This window comes from Amborella trichopoda, chromosome 8 (genome assembly GCF_054954075.1).
Source record: "Amborella trichopoda isolate Santa Cruz 75 chromosome 8, AtrichopodaSantaCruz75HAP2 v2.0, whole genome shotgun sequence".
Classification (NCBI taxonomy): domain Eukaryota; kingdom Viridiplantae; phylum Streptophyta; class Magnoliopsida; order Amborellales; family Amborellaceae; genus Amborella; species Amborella trichopoda.
Window position 1 is genome coordinate 15,529,218 of NC_142343.1, and position 24,509 is coordinate 15,553,726.

The 24,509-nt window shown below is 36.0% G+C and overlaps 1 protein-coding gene across 2 annotated transcripts in view; it reads left to right on the forward strand.

The window, feature by feature from the left end:
- The window catches only part of LOC18434131 (putative sulfate transporter 4.2), a 118,032-nt gene that overhangs the window by 54,500 nt on the left and 39,023 nt on the right, over positions 1-24,509 (forward strand). Inside the window, exons 9-12 of one of the 2 annotated variants that reach the window (XM_088874523.1) lie at positions 892-952; positions 1,110-1,237; positions 1,583-1,624; positions 19,060-19,796. In XM_088874523.1, coding sequence (XP_088730649.1) covers positions 892-952; positions 1,110-1,237; positions 1,583-1,624; positions 19,060-19,251 — 423 coding nt within the window. In that variant the 3' untranslated portion in view covers positions 19,252-19,796. Of the gene's footprint in view, positions 1-891; positions 953-1,109; positions 1,238-1,582; positions 1,625-19,059; positions 19,797-24,509 lie in introns of those variants that run through there. The other variant, XM_006844199.4, reaches the window with a different exon arrangement.

The window sequence follows — 24,509 nt, forward strand, 5'->3', positions numbered from 1 at the left end:
CCTATTCTTTTTGGTGTTTTATTATTTTCATAAATATATCTTGATCTAGGGTTTTATAGAGTGATAAAGGTGTGTAATTATAGCTATTGATCTTGATGGCTAGACATGGATAAATGGCTAGGATCATAGCCCTCTCAGGTGCCATAGATGAATAGCATCAACAACTTAGATTTATTCAATCACAATTGTCATACTACCACACTTCTATTTAAAGCCTTGCTCGCCCTCATTTCTATACAGACATCTTATGAGTATTACTTAAATAGGGAAAGGGAGAGAGGCCTCCAGGCCCTGCACTTTGGAGCTCCATCCTTCTTCATCCTTCTGACGCCATATGACCATGGTGGTGCATACTATCTTCTAAGTTGTCTATTCCATATGATCTGCATACTATCTTCTAAGTTGTCTATTCCATACTATCTGTAAGAGATTTGTTAGTATAAAAGTTGTAGCGCTCGATGAGATCTTCAAAATGAGCCCGCGAAAGTGCCAAATGAATGTGGGGACAAATTGATACACCCTATAAAATGTTGCATCACCGTAGGTCCTATTTTTTATGATCATGGGCGTCTTTGAGTATTTTGTGTGGCTCAATTTTTCTGTTTAGTGAAAATCCTCAGCACTTATGACCAAAACTTTCTGAAATCAGGGCTTTTGGTTGAACATTGTCTTAAGGATTTATATTTTATATGATAATTAAATTGTTTGATTCTATTTGATCTCATGGAAAGCATTTAGTTGTCTGGGACAATAATGCGTTTGAATAGTATGATGCATAATTGGTTGTATCTCATCTAAGTACTTTTGTAGTGTTCTCTTTATTGAGTTTATTTTGTGATGAGTCTATCATGATTATTACAATTGCCAAAATCTTATAAAGTTTCTTTTCAGTTATTCGGCCTTGGTGTAGCAAATATCTGTGGTTCATTCTTCTCAGCATACCCAACAACAGGTAAAATTGTGAGTTGGTATTCTCAAATGACATGATTTACCCGCCACTGTAATTGGGAAAGATGCATAATTTACACTGTCGTTTAACGTGTGTGCATCACAAAACTGGAACCTTTGGATAGATTTTTACCTATTTTGTAGTTTGGTTTGATTTGTAGGATCATTTTCTAGGTCAGCTGTTAATAATGAAAGCGGAGCAAAGACAGGTCTATCTGGAATTATTATGGGAATCATTGTGGGATGTGCCCTCCTGTTCTTGACACCTTTGTTCAGTGACATTCCTCAGGTGCAAGATCAAAGAAAAACTCTAGTTTTATTTATTTTTGTTTCATATGTTTCATTTACTTTCTGGCAAGATGGATATGCTTCATTCACGCAGCTAAACCTTGAATGTCTCAGTTTTCTAGATGATGTGTTTTGCTTGTTGGTTAACATCTACCATCGAGAGTATTTGTTTTTAGAAAAAACTTAATGCTACATCTTATTGCAAAAGTATGTTGCAATCCAAGCCATCCAAAATCATTGGTCTTTTCAATTTTCTTGATATTATTTTAATATAAAAATATGTTGCACTTCATAGGATATGTTTTTATATACTTCTTTATGGTAACATGTTACTTTTTCTGTGCAGTCTGCTTTGGCGGCAATTGTGGTCTCTGCTGTAATGGGTCTGGTAGGCTCGAATACCATAACAAAAATCTTCATGTTGGATTTATTCTTCTTGTCTTTGCCATATGTGTTTGGCTTTGTGTTTCCTTTTCCAGTGAACTTTGCTTGTTGGTTAGCCTTTTCTAGTATGGGTTCGTAGAAGCCCCTCGTTGGCCCCACAGGCCATCATGTGGGCCTCCCAAGATGTGGGGCCCATATCCCCACGTAACCCCACAATTTTAATGCCGTCAGAAAAATTTTAAAAGACAATTTGATTGTTCTGAAATTGCTCTGCATTGTTAAATGTCTAAAAATGCATTTTTAAGCCCATAAAAATTCATCTTGGGAAAATAAAATATATAGAAAAATTTAATAATTCATTTTAGTGCTCCATAATTCAAATAAATTGTTAGGTTTTTTGCAGTTTTCATTGTCACCCTATTCCCGAAAATTCGGCAGCACTTTCCCTTATCCAGAATTAGTGTCGGAAGATAACTACCAAAACACTCCTAGTACCAGTTGGATTCCCGTAGGAATTAGAATAGATTTTGGAGTAATATCAGGCAATAAAAACGGTCGTTGAACCAGTCGAATTCCTGTAGAGGATCAGGTTTTAGACGTTATACTTAGTGACAATGGATGTTGAGGATTAGCAGGCATGAGAGGAGCTCACTTTCTTTTAAGTGTTGATCACCTATACCTGGTACAATTCCGAGATGCAATAGGGTCCCTAGTGAACACATCCCCAAGATACAGCTAGATCAAAGTCTTTATGAGTTACTGAGTTGCATGCTCAGAAACTCGCTCAAAATCACAACATTAATATACTGATCTCACTGTCAAATTGGTCATGGACATAAGAGCTCAATTTGATAGTAAATAAAATTGAAAGATCTGAGAAATACCTCTCCTATTTTCAAACTTTATGTTTCTCCTTCATGCCTTACCTCAAACACAAGAACAAACTCTTTTAATATCTCACTGTTCTTCTATGCATCACCGTTTTCTCTTTAAGGCATGTCTTCTTGTAAGTGCTAGCTCCTTATTTTGTATACTACTTCTTTCCTCTCTTGATGTTACATGCCCCTTATATATGGGTTATATAACATTTAGAGACGTGGTATGATAAGAGAGTGAAAGAGGGGAACGTGGAGAGAGGCAGGTGTCGAATAGCATATGATGGCAACAAATGGAAAGGTAAGAGGAGATGAGGCAAGCATGATGCTTGATGATGCAAGCATGAGGCTAGGTGATGCAAGCATAAGGCTTGTAACATTAAATGATGCTGAAGAGAAAGTGAAAAGGTAACATTCAAAAGAGAGAGTGAAATGGTAAAGAAGCTAAAAGGTTGGTGATTCAAGGGTACCGCAAAACCAATGTGGACCATCAAGACAAGGGAACAAGAAAATAGTTTTGAAACTCATAATTTAAAAAAATAATTATAATTAAACAAAATTAAAAAGGAATTGAATTCATCTGGTCAAGAAACATGTGAATTAACAGAGGCCCTCCAGCTATGCTAGTAACGTCAATCACAATCATCTTCTCAAACCAAAGCAAGAGAACGCATTATCCATAGCATATCACAAGGGTCATTGATCAATCAAAGCTGGATAATAAATGGTGGAAACATGTCCTAGTGTGTGGATTTTAAGTCCCCCCTATGGACAAGTCACTTGCACACTATCGTAATGGACGAAGGTCTTCTCTTTAGCAAATGTACACATCACACCCCTATGGATCATTTCCCAAGCACGACTATCATATGTACATGCTACGCGTTAGCAATTATAACGATTGGCCCTTTCCCTCATAGGCCCGACAACCACACACAGGAGACCCAATAGGTCCATCAAAGCTGGCTAATAAATGGTGGAAACACGTCCTAGTGTTTGGATTTTATTACCCCCTATGGACAAGTCACTTGCACACTATCATAATGGTCGGGGGTCCTCTCTTTAGCAAATGTACACGTCACACCCCTATGGATCACTTCCCAAGAATGGTTATCACATGTACATGCTACGCGATGTCTATGATGATGATTGGCCCTTTCCCTCACAGGCCCCGACAACCACACACAGCTAACACTAACCCACCACAATTGTGCTTTATGCCCAGGGCTAAAGAGTTTTATTACTCCATCCCGGGCCTAGATCGTCAAACCTAGATGAGTCAAGGGCATTACGAAGCATGCTTCTCTGGTCCTCATGGAACACATTCGCACTGGAGTACAATATCTCCATATTCATAATTTTACACGCTCTTAGGGCCTTTAAATCGGCCACAAAACCCCCACATATTGCCTATTGGAGCTAACCCTAAGTTCTAGGATGTATGCATTTTGAATTCTATTCTTTCTTGTCTTGCCGCTCATCTATCTCGACATCCTCATTTCAGCTACACTCATTCTATGAATATGTAGGTTCTTGACCACCCAACATTCCATCCAATAAAGCACGGCTGGTCTTACAGCTGTCCTATAGAGATTCACCTTCAGTTTCATTGATATGTGACGATCAAATAAGACTCCAGAAGCACATCTCCACTTCATTTGCCTAGGTCTAATTATGTGCATGACATCTCCCTCATGTTTCAATTCTTATGCATTATCGACCTGAGATCCGGAAATAATTTCTTTTAGGTAGTTCTTGGCCATCAATCTTAACTAATGCCTTGTTTTTACTCTTATTATTACTAAACTTATATTCTATATATTTTTTCTTAGTCTGGTTAATTTTTAAACCTTTTGATTCTAGAACATCCCTCAAAAGTTCAAACTTTGCATTGACGTCGTGTTTGTAGGGCTCGTGGACTTCACATTGAAGTTCTGACATACTAGTTGAAGTGAACTACTTATGAAATAAAATTTTCATTAGACTGGAGAGACCAATGACTAAGTCGGAGGTGCCTCTACTAAATCCAAACTTTATTAATACTAATGCTGGACAAAAGAGATTGTGAAGCAGTGGTTGACAATTCTAGAATGTAGAGACTACCAAACTCATGAATACTGCCACTTGTCTTCATTGCATCCATGTTTTGAAAAACATATTGGGGAGGAAAGAATGTTGGACTACACTTTAGACTCGTAGTAATGGAACTGACAGACACTAAGTTTGTAGCAAAGCCAGGAACATGGAGAACTAATGAGAAAGATGGAGTAGAAATCTTTACAGTTCCTTTTCCAGCAAATGAGGCTGAGGCTAGGGGCAGAATGATCCACTACTTGTTTAGGCAGCATGGCACTTGTCTACTTTCTTCGCTTTGGATAAATGAATACATGACGTTTATTGATGGAACCCTAACTGACTCAAACTCAGGGTTCAATTTTGCTAGGATAAAAGATACAGTTTTGTTCCACAGATTATTTGCATTTTTTGTACAGGCTGGTTTAAATATTTGATAATGATCCAACTCCTCCCATAGATTACAACATAAGGAAAAATATGCTGCAAGGGTCCACTGTCCCTATCGGAGATTGACGGAGATCAAGAGCTGGGTGATTCAAAAATTAAATTTTATTTTTTAATATCATTGAGGTGGGTGTACTTTTTACTTTTTTTATTGTGGTTAAATTTTTTAGGAATTATAATGTGGGGTTAAGCTCCAACACTTAATATATATATATATATATATATATATATATATATATATATATATATATATATCACTATTCATAATACTGTTCATGGGTTATTATTCAAATGGTTAATGTTCACAGGTTTCTGATTCACACGAGTATTTATGAAATTTTAGTAGTGTTTACGGGTACCTTACAGCCTTAAATTGTTTTACTTGGATCGCTAGTTAATTTAGGGTTTCGTCGGTTTATAAAAGGTGGGATGTCACATTATGGGATGCTGATGTTATTGGATTGAATTTTATTTTATGAAAGAAAAAAGTACTCCTTTTCTTGGCTTGATTTACAACCTTACTTTTGCTCCTTTATTGTTGATCCGTACGTGTTTGAGGTTCGAGAAAAAGGTAGATTTAATTTCCCACCTTTCCTTTCTGCCTCATGGGATATTTCTTGCTTAGTTGGTACACTTGGGGTCAGTATAGGAAAGCATGACTAGGCCCCGAAACCCAGCCTTGGGCTGGGCCAAGGAACTTGGCCAGAGTCCGAGTAACTCAGCCAGAGTCCGAGTAACTCGGCCTGAGTTGGGCAAGTCATGGGCAGGCCAAAAAGTGTTAAAAAATAAAAGATACCAAAAAATCCCAAAAAAAAGAAGATAAATGTGTTCAAAGTAAAATGAAACAAAAACATCCTAATGAGGTTAAAAAAGTAATGAAAACATTGATTTGAAAAACTCAATCTGTGACTGGTGGTATTTTAGAGATAATCCAAAAAGAAGGAAAAAATGTAAAAATAAGTATTCATGACCAATACATTTCCCCATTTTTTCCAATATGATAAAGTATCAAAAAACTTTATTTGTAATATTTTTTTTTTAAGATCCCGAGCTTGACCACCAAAACTTGGGATACTAGGGCTCACTAGGGTGGCAAGCCGGAGTTACTTGGGCGAGTCCGGGTTGGCTTGCCTGAGTAGTTGAACACTGCTTGGGACACATTATTGCTTTGAGAGCAAGTTTGGTTACTGAATCCAAATATTCTTCGTGGTCTGCAGAAATGGAAAACCCCTACTAATAGAAGGTTGTATTGAGTGTAACAATGAAGACACTACAGCCAAATTTTAAGGCTACTTCTCATGTGAAGAATTTGTTTCTTCAGGTTCAATAGTTTTGCCATTGATCTATCCCAATGTACTTCTTCCACTGATAAACATATTTGCAGATTGCGACCATTCCAAATTATTTGTCTTATCAAGTTTAATGTTTATAATATGCAATTCAGGGTTTATCCATGTATAACCATGTGTGAGGTTTTACTCTAGGAGTATTAGAGGTGGTAGAGGAGTGCTTTGAATCACTAATATTAGATTTATTGATCACTAAGCAGCTTGTGCAAGCCATAGAAAGGTTGTTGTTTAACACAACCAGCCACTTGAAACTTGTTGATAAAGAAATTTTTTTTTTTGCAGATTTAACGCAAGCAATCACTTGAAACATGCTGATTAACACAACCAATCACTCGAGGCTTGCTGATTAATAAAAGAACTTGCTGATTAACTAACCAGCCACTTGTTTTTACTCTCCATAGAAATCCAAGACCGTCTGTAAGTGGGTCCTCAGTGAATTATGTGTCACAGCTCAAAAACATGGATGTGGCATACTAAACGGTTCCAACACAAATTTAAAACACCAAATCATCCCAACCAGATCTGTGGTTTCAAGTCCATCATCACAAAATTAGCACTGCTTGAAAGCAACAAAGAAATATGGGTTTTTGTGTACCATACCAGTTTTTCAGATTTAGGGTTTCTGAACTTATGGTTGATGATGACCTATGTACGGTTTATATCACATCACTAGGGGTTCGGAAAACAAAAAAATCCCAAGGTCTCTTGCACTGACACCAAGTTAAAAATACAGCCAAGAAAAAAGTGATAAAGAAAAGTGAAATAGATTGATGTCAAGAGAGTGAGCGAGAGTTTTATTGATAGTAAGAGTGCAAGAGAGGAAGATAGGGCCATATTGGGGAGAGAAGGTAATAAGCAGTGTTTTAAAAAGCGGTCCACTCAGCGCCTGGGCACCGCTTAGGTGGTCTAGAAGGCCTGGGCGCATCGCCCAAGCCTAGGCGGATATCCCTAGACGGCTGCCCAAGGCCTGCGCCCCACCCAGGGGCTGAAATGCCCCTTGTTGAGGGTACTTTTGGGTCATTTTTTAATACTAAAGGTGCAAAATTGTGGGTTTTAGGTTCATTTGAGACTTAAAACCCATTAGAGCCTATTTTAGAGAGAGAAAAACCCAAAAAAAAAGAAATTTCTACTGGGCCACTTACGTACTGGGCGATCGCCTAGGCGTTGGGTGGCCTGGACCCCCCCGACTGCCTAGGTGCTGCTTAGCGCTTTTTGAAACACTGGTAATAATAAAGAAAGAGGGTGGGTGGTTGGGGGGGGGGGGGTGTTCAGGTGGTGTCTAAAAACTTTTATATATTTTTAACAATATGCTGGAGTACAATATTGTTCTTTATGAAAGAGAAAAGACAAATATGTCCCTATGAATGGGGAAACGACAGGTATGTCCCTAAGAACTGAAATGGAAGAGAAAATAAATTTAAGCTTTGATATTCACAAAACTAAGCCACTTAGGATTCTATGGATTCAAATCATGTAAGGACTCCAAATTGGATTCACACACCCACTAGGACATCTAGTGGCCCCCACAACACTACCTTTGACCCTTCGACCAACGAGGTGGGCCCCATGGCTAGTGGGTTCCATGCTAGTCAAATTGTCAAACTATGTGGGCCATAGAGACACAAACTGCATGTCAAATCTAGGTCCGACCCATAGGAAATATTCTCTAAACTAGATTATAGTGATTAGGTGGAGATTATAAATGCCATTTTTATTTTCTTGAAAACACTTTGAAAAGCCTCTTTTAAAACCTTATAACAATGTGCTAGCACTGAAACCATAGTTGCTGGAACCTTTTAGGAAAGGTCATGGACTGCTTCGGAACCTTGATCCCACGATTCCAGCTAGGGATCGTGGATGGAACGTGGATCCCTATATTGTGATCCTCATTCCCGGTGGGTTGGAATTGTGGTTCTCAAGTGTATGATGCAGTGCATATAATGTTTCTCTATTTGGCACTGAGTCCTACACACTGATTCAGTTTACCCACGCATCACTCCATTAAAACTTACTATTACGATTCCTTCCTCATGGAATCGCACTCCCCTATGACAAAGATCGTGCTCCCTTGATATAGGATCGTACAGACAACAATCTTAACCACAAGGAACTTCCAACAATGCACGGTTCTACGAACCCAAGCCAACTCCTCCAAGGAACGCACTCGCACCCGACAACTATGACTGAAACTAGATCCTTATACCCGGCTCTCCATGACTACCCTATGACAATATCTAAACCCTACTTGAATCCAACATACCCATGACCCACCTGTTCTCCCAGTAAAGGGGCTCATTGGCTTATCAAAGATAGTCAAGGCATAGAAGTGCCACAGTCTACAATTAGTACTAAATTCTATGGGCTCTCCCCTCTCCCCAAGAACAAGTTTAGGGTATAGAGCACACACCAAAAATTAAGGTATAGGAGTATCTTAGGTTTCCTCCATGTACAAGGGAGTCTCTCTAGCACATGCATGCTAACTGTCGGGAGTCTCACTAGCACATGCATGCGAACCGTCATATGGAGACCACAAAACTGCTGTTTGCTTAGATTTGAGGAAACCAGTGCCACACATGCTATGTAGGATATCATTGCCGAGGTCTTTTGGTACTTGTTCTCACAGCCTCTGTACATCCTACACCACAATAGCCTCTTTCATCTCTTGGCTATGCAAACAACATCCACCCTAGCTGTAATTGTCTTGGACATGTGATGTAGGGAATTTTGAAGAACAACAAAAAAACAACAAGATTTTTGAGCCACACAAGCAATAACTTGGAGAAACCCAGAGTTTCTTCCTCGCGCCAATCTGGGGTTCTAAAAGTCTAAGCTTTTCTTTCCCTTTTCAATTTCTAAAAATCATATGGACTTACCCCCTCATGGCCTTACCACCTCTTATATATTATAATTTAGCATTCAAAGACAATATATATCCATACAATAATTAAAATGACCAAAAGTCCTAACTTAAACACAAAATTCGTAATGATAATTGTACCCTTGTGAATGGTAACCCGTGAGAAGTACCTGTGAGCAATGCCCCTAAAAGTAAAATCAAAATATATGTATTTTAAAATTGAATAAAAATTAAAAATAAGAGTAATTTTATCTCGCATCAAGAAGGTACCCATGGACACTCTTCAGCCATGCACACTATGGGAGAAAATGGAGCCAGCCTAGGGTGCGGGTTTGCTCATCCAGCCAAGGCTTAGTCGCAAGCCATGGCAAGAGTGATGGAGCCCACTATGTCCCAGATAGAGCTCAACTCCCTACTCTTGCCCTGCTCTAGGTACCCATGCTTAGCATACTCCCACTCAAAATGAGAGTAATCCATATATATTGACTGGGTTATTCTAAAGTTCATACTGAGATTTGTATGCTCTACTTCTGCCTAGCTGGTCTAGGATCTCTCGCATCAGAAAACGTGGTATGAATTAAAGGTTGATTTATAGTGTTGATGTTATTCCATTGTCAATACTTTCTGAAAGTTAACATAACAGGAACTCTGTTGACGGCGAGAAGGCCATGGTTGGAGTTCATATCTTGTTAACGAAAAAAGAAAGTTGGCCTTACCTTCTTTTCAAAATATACAGTCAATGTAGTAAATTATTTTAAAATAGGTTTAAAATGGCAAAAGATACTGTTTCAGAAATCTCTTTAGATAGTACCCCTTCTTCGAGTACAAATTTCCGACCTATGTTTTCAAAAACAAACCACCTTTTCGAAATAACCTATACCCCAGAAAATTTTCTGAAACCAATTCTCAGTTAATTATTCCTTATCATGTTTATGACAAATCTAGTTTAAATTGGACCAAAAGAATCAAAAAGCTATGTGGAAAAAAGAACCCTGAAGCTATTAAAGAATATGTCCAAGCCTCTTCTTTTGACCAACACCAGATACTTGCCACCCAATCTGAATAATACATTACCATTACCTTACCCAGCAATTTATTTCCCCAATGGCTTAGAGATGGTTACACTCATATTGACTTTGGAACCATAAAACTAGCCTTGACTTTTCATGGAAGAAAATGTATGGAAGCAGTTTCCCGGATTGCTTTGCTAGATTCCAGGTTTTTAGAAAACCAGCATGCATGTATAGGAACTGTCCAAACAACTTTGAATGTAGGAACTATATTCGTTAACTTTTTCCCAAATTTTAATATCCCAATTAAAAACCGTCATTTAAGTTCAGCCTTTAAAGTCCAGTTACAGATCACAGGAACCAAACAGATTGAAACGACCACTGTAGCTACACTCCATTACCAAATGGTGTATAGATTACAGAATCATGCTTTTGACATAGTTACCCCTTTTCCCCTTGAACAAGAAAATACAGCCTTGTTTATCAAGGTTGATAATAATTCCCAACCTGTCTGTCATTATATTCCTAGACAAATCTCTCGAGAAAGGTTACTTGAATTGATTCTATCTACATGGGTGACAAATTATGAAACTCTTCAAAATCAAAGTCAACCATTGATGCAATCTAATTCTAGGATGATTAGAATGCCAGATGGAACTGTGCAGATAAATTTTCAGACTCCAAGAGTAACTAAGAACCAGACTAGAGAATACTCAATTTCAAGGATTGCTTGAAAAAGTCCCGGTTGTTGCTTTTGATAAAACAGGAAAGCCAATTTATGAACAGAAAACTTCTGATGGACATAATTGGTTTGACTCTTGTAATTGCTCTTCTTGTCTTGAAAATGATTTAGATGATTTTCCAAAGAAAAAAAAACAGAAAGAAAAAATCATCACAACAATACAGAAGGTGATCCTTCTGTTGGATTACTTGGAGAAAGTTCAGGAAAATGGGATTACTATGTAACATATGGTTGTTCAAAACCCAAACACTGTTTCAGAAATTGTCCCTTCAGGATGGGATGATCAAAATGATCCAGAAAGGAATCACATCCCAGGATGCTTAGCCTTTGATCCCCAAAGCTCAACTTATTCCTCAAATTTCCTCCATTACATGATTATGAGAAAATCCAAGAAAATGAAAAACATGTATGGAAAATTAAGAATCCCAATACTAGAGATGCTACTGGTGTACAAAAGTCCATTTCTCCAGCTGAAGCCAGTCTGAATTGGCAAGCGGAAAATGCTAAATCTCAAAATTTAGCACTACTTCGGATAGAAGAAAAACAGAATGTTATGTCTTCTCAGTTGCAGGGATTATCGGGCATAATCGTTCAGTTAAAAGAAAAAATTCAATTATTGCATGAAGAATTGATGCAAATTTTGTATACAGTGAAAGATATTCATGAACAGTCTTACTTGCTGAGCCAGAAAGGAAAAGAAAAAGCTTTTTTGAAATAACAATTACAAAGCCTTGAAAGAGATCTTTCGATGAAATCCCAATACCCACAGTACCATTACCAGTCCCAATCCCAACCTTTGTTATCAAACCCATATACCCTGACCGTTCCTACTTTGAGAAATCCTGATCCCTTTCCTCCAACAATAACCCTTTACCCACCTACTGGTCTTATTCCTCCAAGACATTATGGTTTTAGAGCACTAAGTTCATTTGAAGAGGGAAGACGATTTCCTGAAGAATTGTTTTTTCCTCAATTAAGAAAAAAACCAAATGTCTCAATACGCAGTTCATCCCAACATCCAATTCCCAGTCCCCCAACTACCTTACCACCAATAACAGTTCAACCTCCTACTGATATCCAATTACTAAAACAAGAAACCCAAATGTTTGAAAAATCTGATACTGAATCAGATGTTATTGCCTCTTCTTTCCCAGCTCAAATAAATATCCCCTCTAAACCTTTAAATGACATGAGTTCATTTCTCAAGAACCTAACAAACCAGCTTGAAGTTAATCTTCAAAATGAAACTCAATCTTCAGATAATATGTCTGATACATCTAGAACATTTATTGAAGATAAATCTTCTTCTTCTATGAATTGGGAGAGCTTATTGATGATGAATCCTCCAGAACCTCATGAACTTGACATAGTTATGGAAGAAGATCCTAGACCTCCTAACCACCATGAACCCCAAACTATCTCTACCTATGGTGACTCATCTAAAATGGTATCATTTTAGATGTGCATGCAAGAAGACGGAATAAGACAGAATGACAGAGCCAAAGCAGGAAGATAAAGCACACCAAAGCAGGAAACTAAGCTGAGAGGCTCTAAGTAGCGCTCTGCCTGAACAACCAACATATGAGGCCTTTTATAGGCACCGGATTTGAAATCCGGACTTCAAACCAAAATAAAATAAAAAGGTGGCCGATACAGCTGGCCATTTTGTACAGTGAAAAGTAGATGAACAGTAGATAGGTGGCCGACATCTACAGTGAAAAGTGGATGAACAGTGGACTGGTGGCCAACATCTACAGTGAAAAGCGGATGAACAGTGGATAGGTGGCCAACATCTACAGTGAAAAGTAGATGCTTTCTTATCTTGAACAGTAATTCATCCTTATCTCGAACAATGATTTGTGCTTATCTCGAACAATGATTCTTCCTTATCTCGAACAGCAATTTGTCCTTATCTCGAATAGTGATTCCATTCTTTAATCCGTGTCATAATCTAAGGGTAAGCCTTTAGAATTATAACTTGGTGAAGAATGGTTAGATGGGCTATGTGAGGATCCAATATAGGTATCATCACTGGAGCTGTCTGTCTGTGTTTCAGCAGGAGGAGGGTGATCAGCAAGCCAAATGTGCAGTTGATGTAGTAGAGCAGCTTCTCGGGGAGTCTCATCATTCCATATTGTTGTTCCTGTATAGACATCGAAAAGAATCCATTATGGCTGGATTCTATTGATGTAAGCACATGAGAATTTTTAACTCTTTCCATAACTCCGTTTGAAATAACCAAAAATTCAGGATATTAGAATCATACCATCCAATGGTCTGAATATGGGGTGTTGGCTAATGAAAGTATGTTCAGGATAAATTTGAGATTGAAGGTCTAAGTGAAAGGCTATAATGATATAGGGTCTATGATAATAACCAAAAGATTCAATCCATTGGTTATAATGGTAATGCTTTGAAAGGAATTTATAAAAATTGAAAGCTCTGGGATTGGGTGGATATAATTATTCCATTGTAGGAAATGACAGTGTCTGAGGTAGGATAATAGTTTCTTGGTATGAAATTTAAAGCAAATATGGTGGTTTTGGATAAGATACCAGAAAAAACAAAGAGCTTCTTTCGGCATATTATAATAATGTCTGGTCTGAAATAAAGATAAAGAAGGATATATAGGATGGCTTTGAATTCCATGAAAACATTCTCCATGATTTCTGATTAATATTTCATGCATTTTCTTTTGCATAATCTCATTTCTTGATTCCATTGTCTTGGTGAGTATGATGTCAAATATTTCATCAGGAACATCTCTGGATTCATCATCTATTCTGATTATTGCTCCCAAAAAGGGAACAACTTGAAGAACAGTATCTTCAGAAAATTTCTTTTGAGAAAACATATCAGCTAAGATATTGTTTTTTCCAGAAATATGTTTATACTCAAAATTCCATTGAGAAAACCAACTTGCCCATCTGAGTAATTGTGGATTTGGAAGAATCTTATTTTTGAGTTTGAGCATATTTGGAAAGGTTGACAAATCCATCTCTACTAGGAAAGAATGTCCTATTAGATAAAATTAGAATTTTTCAATTCTTGTTTTTACTGCAAGGATTTTTAAATGTAGAATGATAATGGAGTTCAGATTCTTTGTGTTTTCCACTTTTATATCCACAAATCATCATTTCTTTTTCTTTTTCTTCAAGTAAACTACATGCCATGCCCAAAATTCGTTTGAAGCATCTGTTTGCAAAATCCTTTTTCCTATAGATGGGATTTTCAAAGAAGGTAACTTTTGAGATAGTCTTTTGAGCTCTAGAACACACTAGTCTGTTTTCTTGTCCATGGTGGTGCTTTTTTCTTTAGTAAAAGACTAGTAAAGAGAGAAAGCTTAGGAATAAAAAGGGGACATATAATTTACAATTCCTAAAAATTGCTGGATTTGCTTTACAGAAGGTAGGATATCAGGAAAGTCTAGTAGGTGTTTAGCTATATGGGGCTGAAGTTTGTAGATTCCATTATGGAAATGCATACCAAGAAAATCAATTTCTGTTGTAGCAAGGATAGATTTCTTTTCAGAGAGCATAATTCCATATTTACAACATAGGGAATGGAATTTTTCTAACAGAAGTATATGACTATCAAGATCAGGGGAGAAGAGGAGTATATCATCTATGTATATCAGCACCAATGTTGAGATTGGTTCAAAATGTTATTTAAGACTTTGAAAATATGTGGGTGTGTTTTTCAAACCAAAAGGCATGACTGTCCATTGAAAATGATAATTTGGTAAACAAAAAGCAGTTTTAGGACGGTCATCTGGATGAATTCCTATTTGCCAAAATCCAGATTTTAAATCAAATTTAGAAAATGTGTGCGTGAGAAATCTGAGAGAATAGTGCAATTTGATTTGGCTGAGGTAATTTGTTAGGTGCAAGGAAAGCATTCAAGGGTTGGTAATATATCACTAACCTAAGTTTTCCTCGAATTTGTTCTGCTCTTTTAATAACATAAAAAGCTTCCCAGTTAAATATAAAAGGAAAAGGGATTGTGGTTGAATCAGAAGCAATGGTCTTACAAGAAGATGCAACCAATGATGAGATACAAAATATGGAATAAGCTTTCAAGGAAGACAACTTAGAGATCAATAAAATAGACTATTGTAAAAAATGGAGACCAACTTCTCATACAAGAATGTAGCATACTAGGCCTACCCCAGTAGATATACAATTTGAAGAAGATTTGATAGCCAACACTGTAGCCTACTCGGGAAGGACAATTGTGAATTGGAATATGTAATACGATAAAGTTGGACATCTAAGATTAGAAAGAAGATCGTCATACCTAGCTTTTAGAAGAGCAGTATTTCCAACAAAATGGGGTTATTGTATAAATAAGGGTATTTACTGCATCACTTTCACTATTTGGTATATCCTGGCCAAATTCATCGTTTTACTGTCCACTGTCATGTGGCAGTTAATATTTCTCTCTTAAAGGTTTCATCAATATGAAAGTCCCACCAACCTCTTAGCCAACCAGTGAAACCGCATACAATTGCTTTGGCTACTTCTTGGTCATGATTTCAGGCTATTTTACAAGCTGTAGCATACATAGTTATGTGCTTCATTGTATTTAATATTTGATGGTCGGACATACCATCTAAATTCCAATTCAATTGCCCTATCTATTGGAATAATACTACCTTAGAAGATATTATGACCCAAAAATCTTATTCTGGTTTGGCAAAGATTGATTTTCTTAGCTGAGACTACTTGGCCTGCAGCTTTTATTGCATTTTATAAAAACATTTATATGTTTAAAGTGTTGCTCCATGTTGTCGAAAAATATTAAAACATCATCTATATAGACTATCATAAATTTCATATAAGGGTTGAAGATATCATTCATAATATTTTGGAATTTTGAAGGATCGTTTTTAAGCCCAAAAGGCATTATGTTCCATACATATTGTCCAACAGGGACATTCAAACCAGTCTTATATCTATCCTTTTCAGAAATCTGTATTTGCCAATAACCTGATTTCAAATCAAATTTAGAAAATATACAAGCATTTATCAGCCTTTCTAATAAATCTTTTTTATTAGGAATTGGATACCTTATCCATTTTAATACCTTATTAAGAGGTTTATAATTTATTACCAGTCGGGGTGCTCTTTCTTTTTCTGAAGCCTTCTCGACGTAAAATGATGAGCAGCTCCAGGGAGATAAACTTTTTCTAATTAGCTGTTTTTGTAACAAATCATCAATTTCTTTTTACATATTTCAGGTAGTCGAGGATTCATTTGGATTGGCCTAGCTTTTGTAGGGATTTTATTTTCACTAAAATCTTCTTCATATGGCAAACTTACTATATGCTTTTTTCTGTTAAAAAAAGCCCTTGGTAAATCAGCACAAACTTCTTTTTCTATTTTATTTTTAATTTCTAAAATTTTATTTAAATTTTCTGGTAGAGAGAGTTTTTCTTCTATTATTTTATATTTTAATTTTTCTTTTAGATGGCACAAGAATTTTTCCTTATTAGATATAATTTGTTTAACATTATTGACTTCTCTTATTTTTGGTTTATCTATAAACTCAAACTTTACATTGTGTCTTCTATATTTGATTCAATTCCTGAACTATCTATTTTTAATGGATATAATAGATTTAAAAATGGGGTTCCAAGTATTACTGGTTAGCTTAAACCTTTAACCATGATAAAAGGCATTTCAAAACAGTTACCATTATTGCATACTGCTGTGTTTGATAATTTATAATTTATTATTAATCTGCTACTGTCAGCTGTATTTAATATTTGAGTTGTCTTACTAAAATATTTTGTAGTCACCAATCCTTAATTTATACAGTTAAGATTTGCTCCAGAGTCTATTAATGCTAAAGACTGGAAACTATATTCTTTATTAACAATTATTCTTATTAATGTAAACCATTTTTGTGTGATAAGATCTAGATTTAAACCTCTGTGAGAAGCTTTTGTGAGATTTATGTCCTCATTTTTCTTGAAAGGCAATTAAACATAAAAATTCTGGTTTCTCCAAAGTGGGTTGGTACATTTTTTGAGAAATTCGGAGTGGGAATTGGCACAGCAGTCTGACAAGATTTTCTGTTGAATGGTTTCCAAGGAGTGAGGTTGATCTATACAAGCTATCCAAGGTAGGGTTAGGTTCCTATAATGTAGTCCTTTGGAGGTCCATTGAAGTTTTACTTGGTGTAAAACATCAAATCCAAGTAAAAGTTCTTTTTTAGGTAAATAGGATCCTAATAGTTTGTGTTGGATAACTAGTTTTGGAAAAAGTTTATCAAAATGGGTTTGCTAATCTGGTTTATGGTGAATTTCTCTCCATCAGCAGCACGAAAAGTTTGGTTACTTGTTTCCCGAAACTGTTTTGGTAGCAAATCTGGTTTTAAGATACTAGCTGATGCTCCTGTATCAAAAAATGTTGGTATGATCAATGGTTTTGAATAGTGTTCTTGTAATATTTGAACCAGGGCTATTGGGGTAGGCTGGAAGGGTCAACTGTTTATGTCTACAATATTTTCTTGTGGGGACAATATCTCTGAGCTCTGTGTGTTGCTTTTCTCATTACCTCATTGTCTTCAGAATATACAATGGATAATAATGTTTCAGGACTTTGTTCTTCATCAAGGAAAAACACAGACTCTAGATCATCATCAATTTCTTCATCTAAAACTTGTGACAGGAGGTGGATTATCTTTTTTTTCTTTTTTTGATTAGGACAATCTTTTGCAAAATGTCCTTTTTTGCCACAGACATAACATCTGTCTCCTTTCTTGTGTCAGAAACCTCGAAATCTTGATCTTCTAAGATATTTGAACCTTTTAAATTTCTTCTTTCTCCTTCTTTGTTCAAGTTTCTTGTATCCTTTCGAAGTAGTTGGACATGCACACTGTTTTCTGAATCACATTTGATCTTGAGATATGGTTTTTCACAAGATTTTCGCAATAAATACTTTTTTTTTTCCATTTGTTTCACGAATTCAACTTGATTGCATAGTCTTTCTAAGGCATGGAGAACAAATTGATATAATTCACCAAAACTAGTGTTTTGAATAGTAAGTCCTTGATTTTCCATTGTTTTTGTGGGTTCTTTGCCAAGAGTAGGAGGTATAGATTCAAGATAAATTTGTTTTAAATTTACATCATCAATTCTTCCTATCTTATGATGATCTAGAGTCTGTGTTTTCCCTTGATAAAGAAATCCTTACAGTAAAAAGAGGAATTGAAAAATTCCAATTTCATCTAATAGGACATTCTTCCTAGTAGAGATGGATTTGTTAGCCTTTCCAAATATGCTCAAATTCAAAAATAAGATTCTTCCAAATCCACAATTACTCAGATGGGCAAGTTGGTTTTCTCAATGGAATTTTGAGTATAAACATATTTCTGGAAAAAACAATATCTTAGCTGATATGTTTTCTCGAAAGAAATTTTCTGAAGATACTGTTCTTCAAGTTGTTCCCTTTTTGGGAGCAATAATCAGAATAGATGATGAATCCAGAGATGTTCTTGATGAAATATTTGACATCATACTCACCAAGACAATGGAATCAAGAAATGAGATTATGCAAAAGAAAATGCTTGAAATATTAATCAGAAATCATGGAGAATGTTTTCATGAAATTCAAAGCCATCCTATATATCCTTCTTTATCTTTATTTCAGACCAGACATTATTATAATATGCCTAAAGAAGCTCTTTGTTTTTTCTGGTATCTTATCCAAAACCACCATATTTGCTTTAATTTTCATACCAAGAAACTATTATCCTACCTCAGACACTGTCATTTCCTACAATGGAATAATTATATCCACCCCAATCCCAGAGCTTTCAACTTTTATAAATTCATTTTAAAGCATTACCATTATAACCAATGGATTGAATCTTTTGGTTATTATCATAGACCCTATATCATTATAGCCTTTCACCTAGACCTTCAATCTCAAATTTATCCTGAACATGACCATTGGATGGTATGATTCTAATATCCTGAATTTTTGGTTATTTCAAACGGAGCTATGGAAAGAGTTAAAAATTCTCATGTGCTACATTAATAGAATCCAGCCATAATGGATTCCTTTGAATGTCTATACAGGAACAACAATATGGAATGATGAGACTCCCCGAGAAGCTGCTCTACTACATTAACTGCACATTTGGCTTGCTGATCACTCTCCTCTTGTTGAAACACAGACATACAGCTCCAGTGATGATACCTATATTGGACCCTCAAATAGTCCGTCCAACTATTCTTCACCAAGTTATAATTCTGAAGGCTTACCCTTAGATTATGACACGGATTAAAGAATGGAATCACTGTTCGAGATAAGGACGAATCGCTGTTCGAGATAAGGAAGAATCATTGTTCGAGATAAGCACGAATCATTGTTCGAGATAAGGACGAATTACTGTTCAAGATAAGAAAGCATCTACTTTTCACTGTTGATGTCGGCCACATGTCCACTGTTCATCCGCTTTTCACTGTAGATGTCGGCCACCTGTCCACTGTTCATCCACTTTTCACTGTAGATGTCGGCCACCTGTCCACTGTTCATGTACTTTTCACTGTACAAAATGGCCACCTTTATATTTTATTTTGGTTTGAAATCCGGATTTCAAATCCGGTGCCTATAAAAAGCCTCATATGTTGAATGTTCAGGCAGAGCGCTGCTTAGAGCTTCTCAACCTAGTTTCCTGCTTTGGTGTGCTTTATCTTTCTGCTTTAGCTTATGTCTTCCAGCTTGTAAGCTCTCTATTATCTTTTAAATACTGCTTTGATCTGCTTTGGTGTGCTTTGATTATTATTCAATTGCCATTCTGTTTTTTTATTCATTCGTGATTATACTCTGTCATTCTGTATTATTCCGTCTTCTTGTATGCACATCTAAAATCCGTGATTAAGGAATAGTTAATTGAGCCTACCAGTTCTCCTTGGGCTTGTGAAGCTTTTTATGTTAATAAAAGAGCAGCACAAATTCGAGAAAAACTTAGGTTAGTGATCAGTTACCAACACTTGAATGCTTTCCTTGCAGATGATAAGGTCCCTCTGCCAAATCAAATTACACTATTCTCTCAGATTTCTCACGCACACATATTTTCTAAATTTTATTTAAAATCTGGATTTTGGCAAATAGGAATTCATCTAGATGACCGTCCTAAAACTGCTTTTTGTTTACCAAATTATCATTTTCAATGGACAATCATGCCTTTTGGTTTGAAAAATGCACCCACATATTTTCAAAAAGTCTTAAGTAACTTTTGTGAACCAATCTCAACACAGGCGTTGATATACGTAGATGATATATCCTCTTCTCCCCCGATCTTAATAGTCATATACTTCTGTTAGAAAAATTCCATTCCCTATGTTGTAAATATGGATTTATGCTCTCTGAAAAGAAATGTGTCCTTGCTACAGCAGAAATTGATTTTCTTGGTATGGATTTTCATAATGGAATGTACAAACTTTAGCCCCATATAGCTAAACACCTATTAAACTTTCTTGATATCTTACCTTTTGTAAGCAGATCTAGCAATTTTTAAGAATTGTAAATTATATGTCCCCTTTTATTCCTAAGCTTTCTCTCTTTACTAGTCCACTCCATCGTTTACTAAAGAAAAAAGCACCACCATGGAAAAGAAAATAGACTGAGTGTGTTCTAGAGCTTAAAAGACTATCTCAAAATTTACCTTCTTTGAAAATCCCATTTACAGGAAAAGGATTTTGCAAACAGATGCTTCAGACGAATTTTGGGCATGTATTTTACTTGAAGAGTTTCATAATTTGTCACCCATGTAGATGGAATCAATTCAAGATGTCAAATATTTCATCCGGAACATCTGGATTCATCATCTATTCTGATTTATGTAAAGTCATGAAGGCACACACATTGCGGACAGTAAATAGGGCTTTAATCATAGTACCAAGTGTCCAGATATTCCAAAGTTTGAGCCCGAATTTTTCTCAAGGTGAGGTCGGATCCCGCTGAGTTCCAAGGTTCGAGCCTAGCTCAGCCTTGCCTGGTTCGAGTTTCATATGGACTCTCTCTATAGTGTGCCGAACTTCTGTTTTTCATGATTCTCTCATTTTATCTCCTCATCCATCGTATTCTCTTTGCTATCTGGGATGTGGGCCTAACTACATGCATGCTTTCTCTTGGTTTTCATTCTTCTTAGAAATATTTTGAGCTTGCCTTCCCTTTCACCCTCTTTTATTTCTCTTGTCTCTCTCTTTGTTTCTTGCCATTAAACCATTCTCCAACCCAAGCCCCGTTTCTCTCTCTCTCTCTCTCTCCACCTCCACCTGTGCAGCGTCTCCACACATCTCTCTCCAATTAACCATGAATAATGTACCAGAATCACCTCCAAATAACGAAACCCTATTTTAACATTTTTCCCTCTCATCCGTGTTCTTCATAGCCATTGTGGCTCTATCAATGCGAGCGCCAATGCTCAAGAAGACGAAAACGGCCACCCAGGGACCTAGGCAGGTGCTACATGGGAATAAAGTGGGGGAGTGTAAGGCTTTCAATTTTCGAACCCATTTACCTATCTACTAAAATTTACCTGTCTAAAGAGCTAAAACTTTGAAATTGCCCAAATTTTACATCCATTAGCCATATAAAAGAAAATGAAAAGCACATAAACATAGATATATGTCCATTAGCAATTCAACCCTTTCTTCAAAGTTCGAAAGTAGTTCAACACCTTCCAAAGTTCCAAAATCTGAAGTTCCAAACATTCAAAACAAAATACATAAAATTTAATGATCATGAACTCAGAAAGGGACCAATTGGATTTCATCATCACTTACAACATTGTTGTCTCTTGTCTCTCCTAACAATACTCTACCAACACTCTGGCATTATGGTAACCCCAAACCAAGCCCATACATGTCTATGAGTCCTGAAATGCTCCTTGGTCGGTTCCATCTCTTTTCGAAGTGGAGGCCCCTTGAGCTCATATGGGGTAGGAACCATATATCCAGGCCCAAATTGCCCCATTGCTTCCATCATAGCTGGATGCTCTTGAAGGTTGTTTAATTAAAAGAGACGCATGCTTGAAAAGTCCGCCTAGCCACATAACTCTTTCTTTTCTATCCTTTTTTAAATGGCTCTCAATTTTGTTTGACCCTTTCCTCGAGCCGCACCCACAGGATCCTCCGGAGGGGGGGAAGGGCATGGGGCAAAGAAATAATCCATATGCCCTATCGGTTGTTGTTTGTCCAATGCTTCCAACCCTAATCAACTTTTTTCCCAGTAGAATTAATAGAAGACAATTTTGAATTTGTAACCTACTCAACTGTCAAGAGTCAAGATGTCACACCCCAAGAATTTACAATACTGTTATTCCTGAGATGTGACAGACAAAACATATATACATCTATTGATAGGACAAATTTACAGTGGCGAGGTCTTACAAAGTAAATAAAGAAAGCTAGCACAACAACAGTATCTTTCAAGGTTGATCTTAACTAGCACTCAAAATGAATCCGCAGTTATCCTGAAAAAAATGTTTACCATAGTTTGATGAGTTTGGCTACTGAGTAAGTGATCATCATAATTCTAAAAATAATTATGATTGAAAGATATCAATATTTTCCAAAATGAGATCTATTAACAGAAATGCATCAACAGTTTCACTTTCAATAAATGCATAATTAAGTATAATCCGAGTAATTAAAATGCTTATAACACTTTTAACGGCAGTACATAATTCAAAGGATTTCACAAAATACCCTACTGGCGTCCCAAGTAGGTCACCTATATACCCCATCAGCGTCCTGATGGGTCCACTTAATCCCTATCGGCGTCCCAGATAGGTCCACTTAATCCCTGCAGGTCCACTTATACCTCACCGGCGTACCGGATGAGTCCACTTAATCCCTACCGGCGTCCCAGATAGGTCCACTTATACCTCACCGGCGAACCGGATGAGTCCACTTGCATACTTAAATTATTTCTAAATCTCTTTAAACATTCGAAAGTAGCAATATCATGTACTCAATATATCACTGAAATCATTAATATGAATTTCACTGAAACCATTAATAACAGTCACTTTCAATAACATTTCTAAAATAACCAATCAAATATTTTGGGCTCAAATTTAGAAAGGTAGCAGTTCGTAAAGACGTTCTAGCATAATTGCCAATTTAATATATATAGAAAAACTCTTATAGAAATTCAAGAATACGGAATTATCACAATTTATGGGATATCAATTCACAAATAAACATTTCACAACAATACTATAATCAATTGCAAAAATGTCAATTTTTTTAAATAATAAGGCAGTCATTTGCACATGAATTTTACAATGTCTAAATATTCAAAACAGTAGAAAGAAATATCACAATTTTACTAAAAGCAGAAATATCACATTTATTTCTAACAATAAACAAGAAAAATAAATAAATTTATTTTTCTAATTTACAGCATTCAAAATTTCTAACATAGATAAAATATCACAATTTTTATTAAAAAGATTATTTTTCAAGATAATGAGGTCACGTGCGCATAAAATTTATCGCGCCTAAAATTCATGATAATAAGCAGAAATAATTATTTCATTTCATTTTTAAAAAGAATGGATTATTTTTCGAGACAATGGGGTCACTTACATACAAAACTTATAAAATAAAGATCCTGGACGGAAATATCACTATTTATTAAAAATAGACTATTTTTCAGAAAGACGATGTCACTTACCCACAAATGTTTGAGAGGGAGCTTCCGATAAAAATTCGGTTCGAGAGAGTTCACTGTGTTTCGACCAGAGAGAAAGAGATCTTAAAATTTTCTAGGGTGGGAGTGCTCACCTCCCCTATTTAAATTCTTATAACGTATTATTATAATATTTTATTACGCTCTACCTCATACCTGAGGTGTCGCGTTAAGCGTCTGCTTTCAACATACGAAAACCACGTCCGCTAAAGGACGTTGCCAGCTGCAAGCAGCAACTGCAAAGGCTGCAAACAAAAGCAGCAGCAAAAGTTTTAAACCAAGTAAAAGTTTTTGAAAATAGTGATGGTCCCCAAGGACCATCATACTCAAACAGACCATCACCTATTTAAAAGCATCTTTTCTCCTTTTTTTTTTTTTTTTTTTTGAAATTTTAGGATTGTTACACAAGATAACCTGAAAGGGCAACTAAACTCAATCTAATCATAAGATAAGATTACAACTTAGAAACATAGTAAAACAGCAAAAAATATATTATGAATTATTACATTTGCATTATCTATCAGAAACATAGCCAAATATAGATTAGTATTTTCAAATTTGCTTCATAAATTAGAACCGGAGCCAAACATAGCCAAAAATATATTAGAAAGTTTTTATTGTGCATTATAAATTATAGACATACCATGAATGGAGTAATATTTTCAAATTCACATTATAAATTAGAAACAAAGCCAAACATAGCAAAAAATATATATTATAAATTAGAAACATAGCCAAATATAGCCAAAATATATTATAATCACAATAATAGCAAGCCTACAAGATAAAAAAAAGAAAAGAAAGAAGTTTCATCATAAATGTA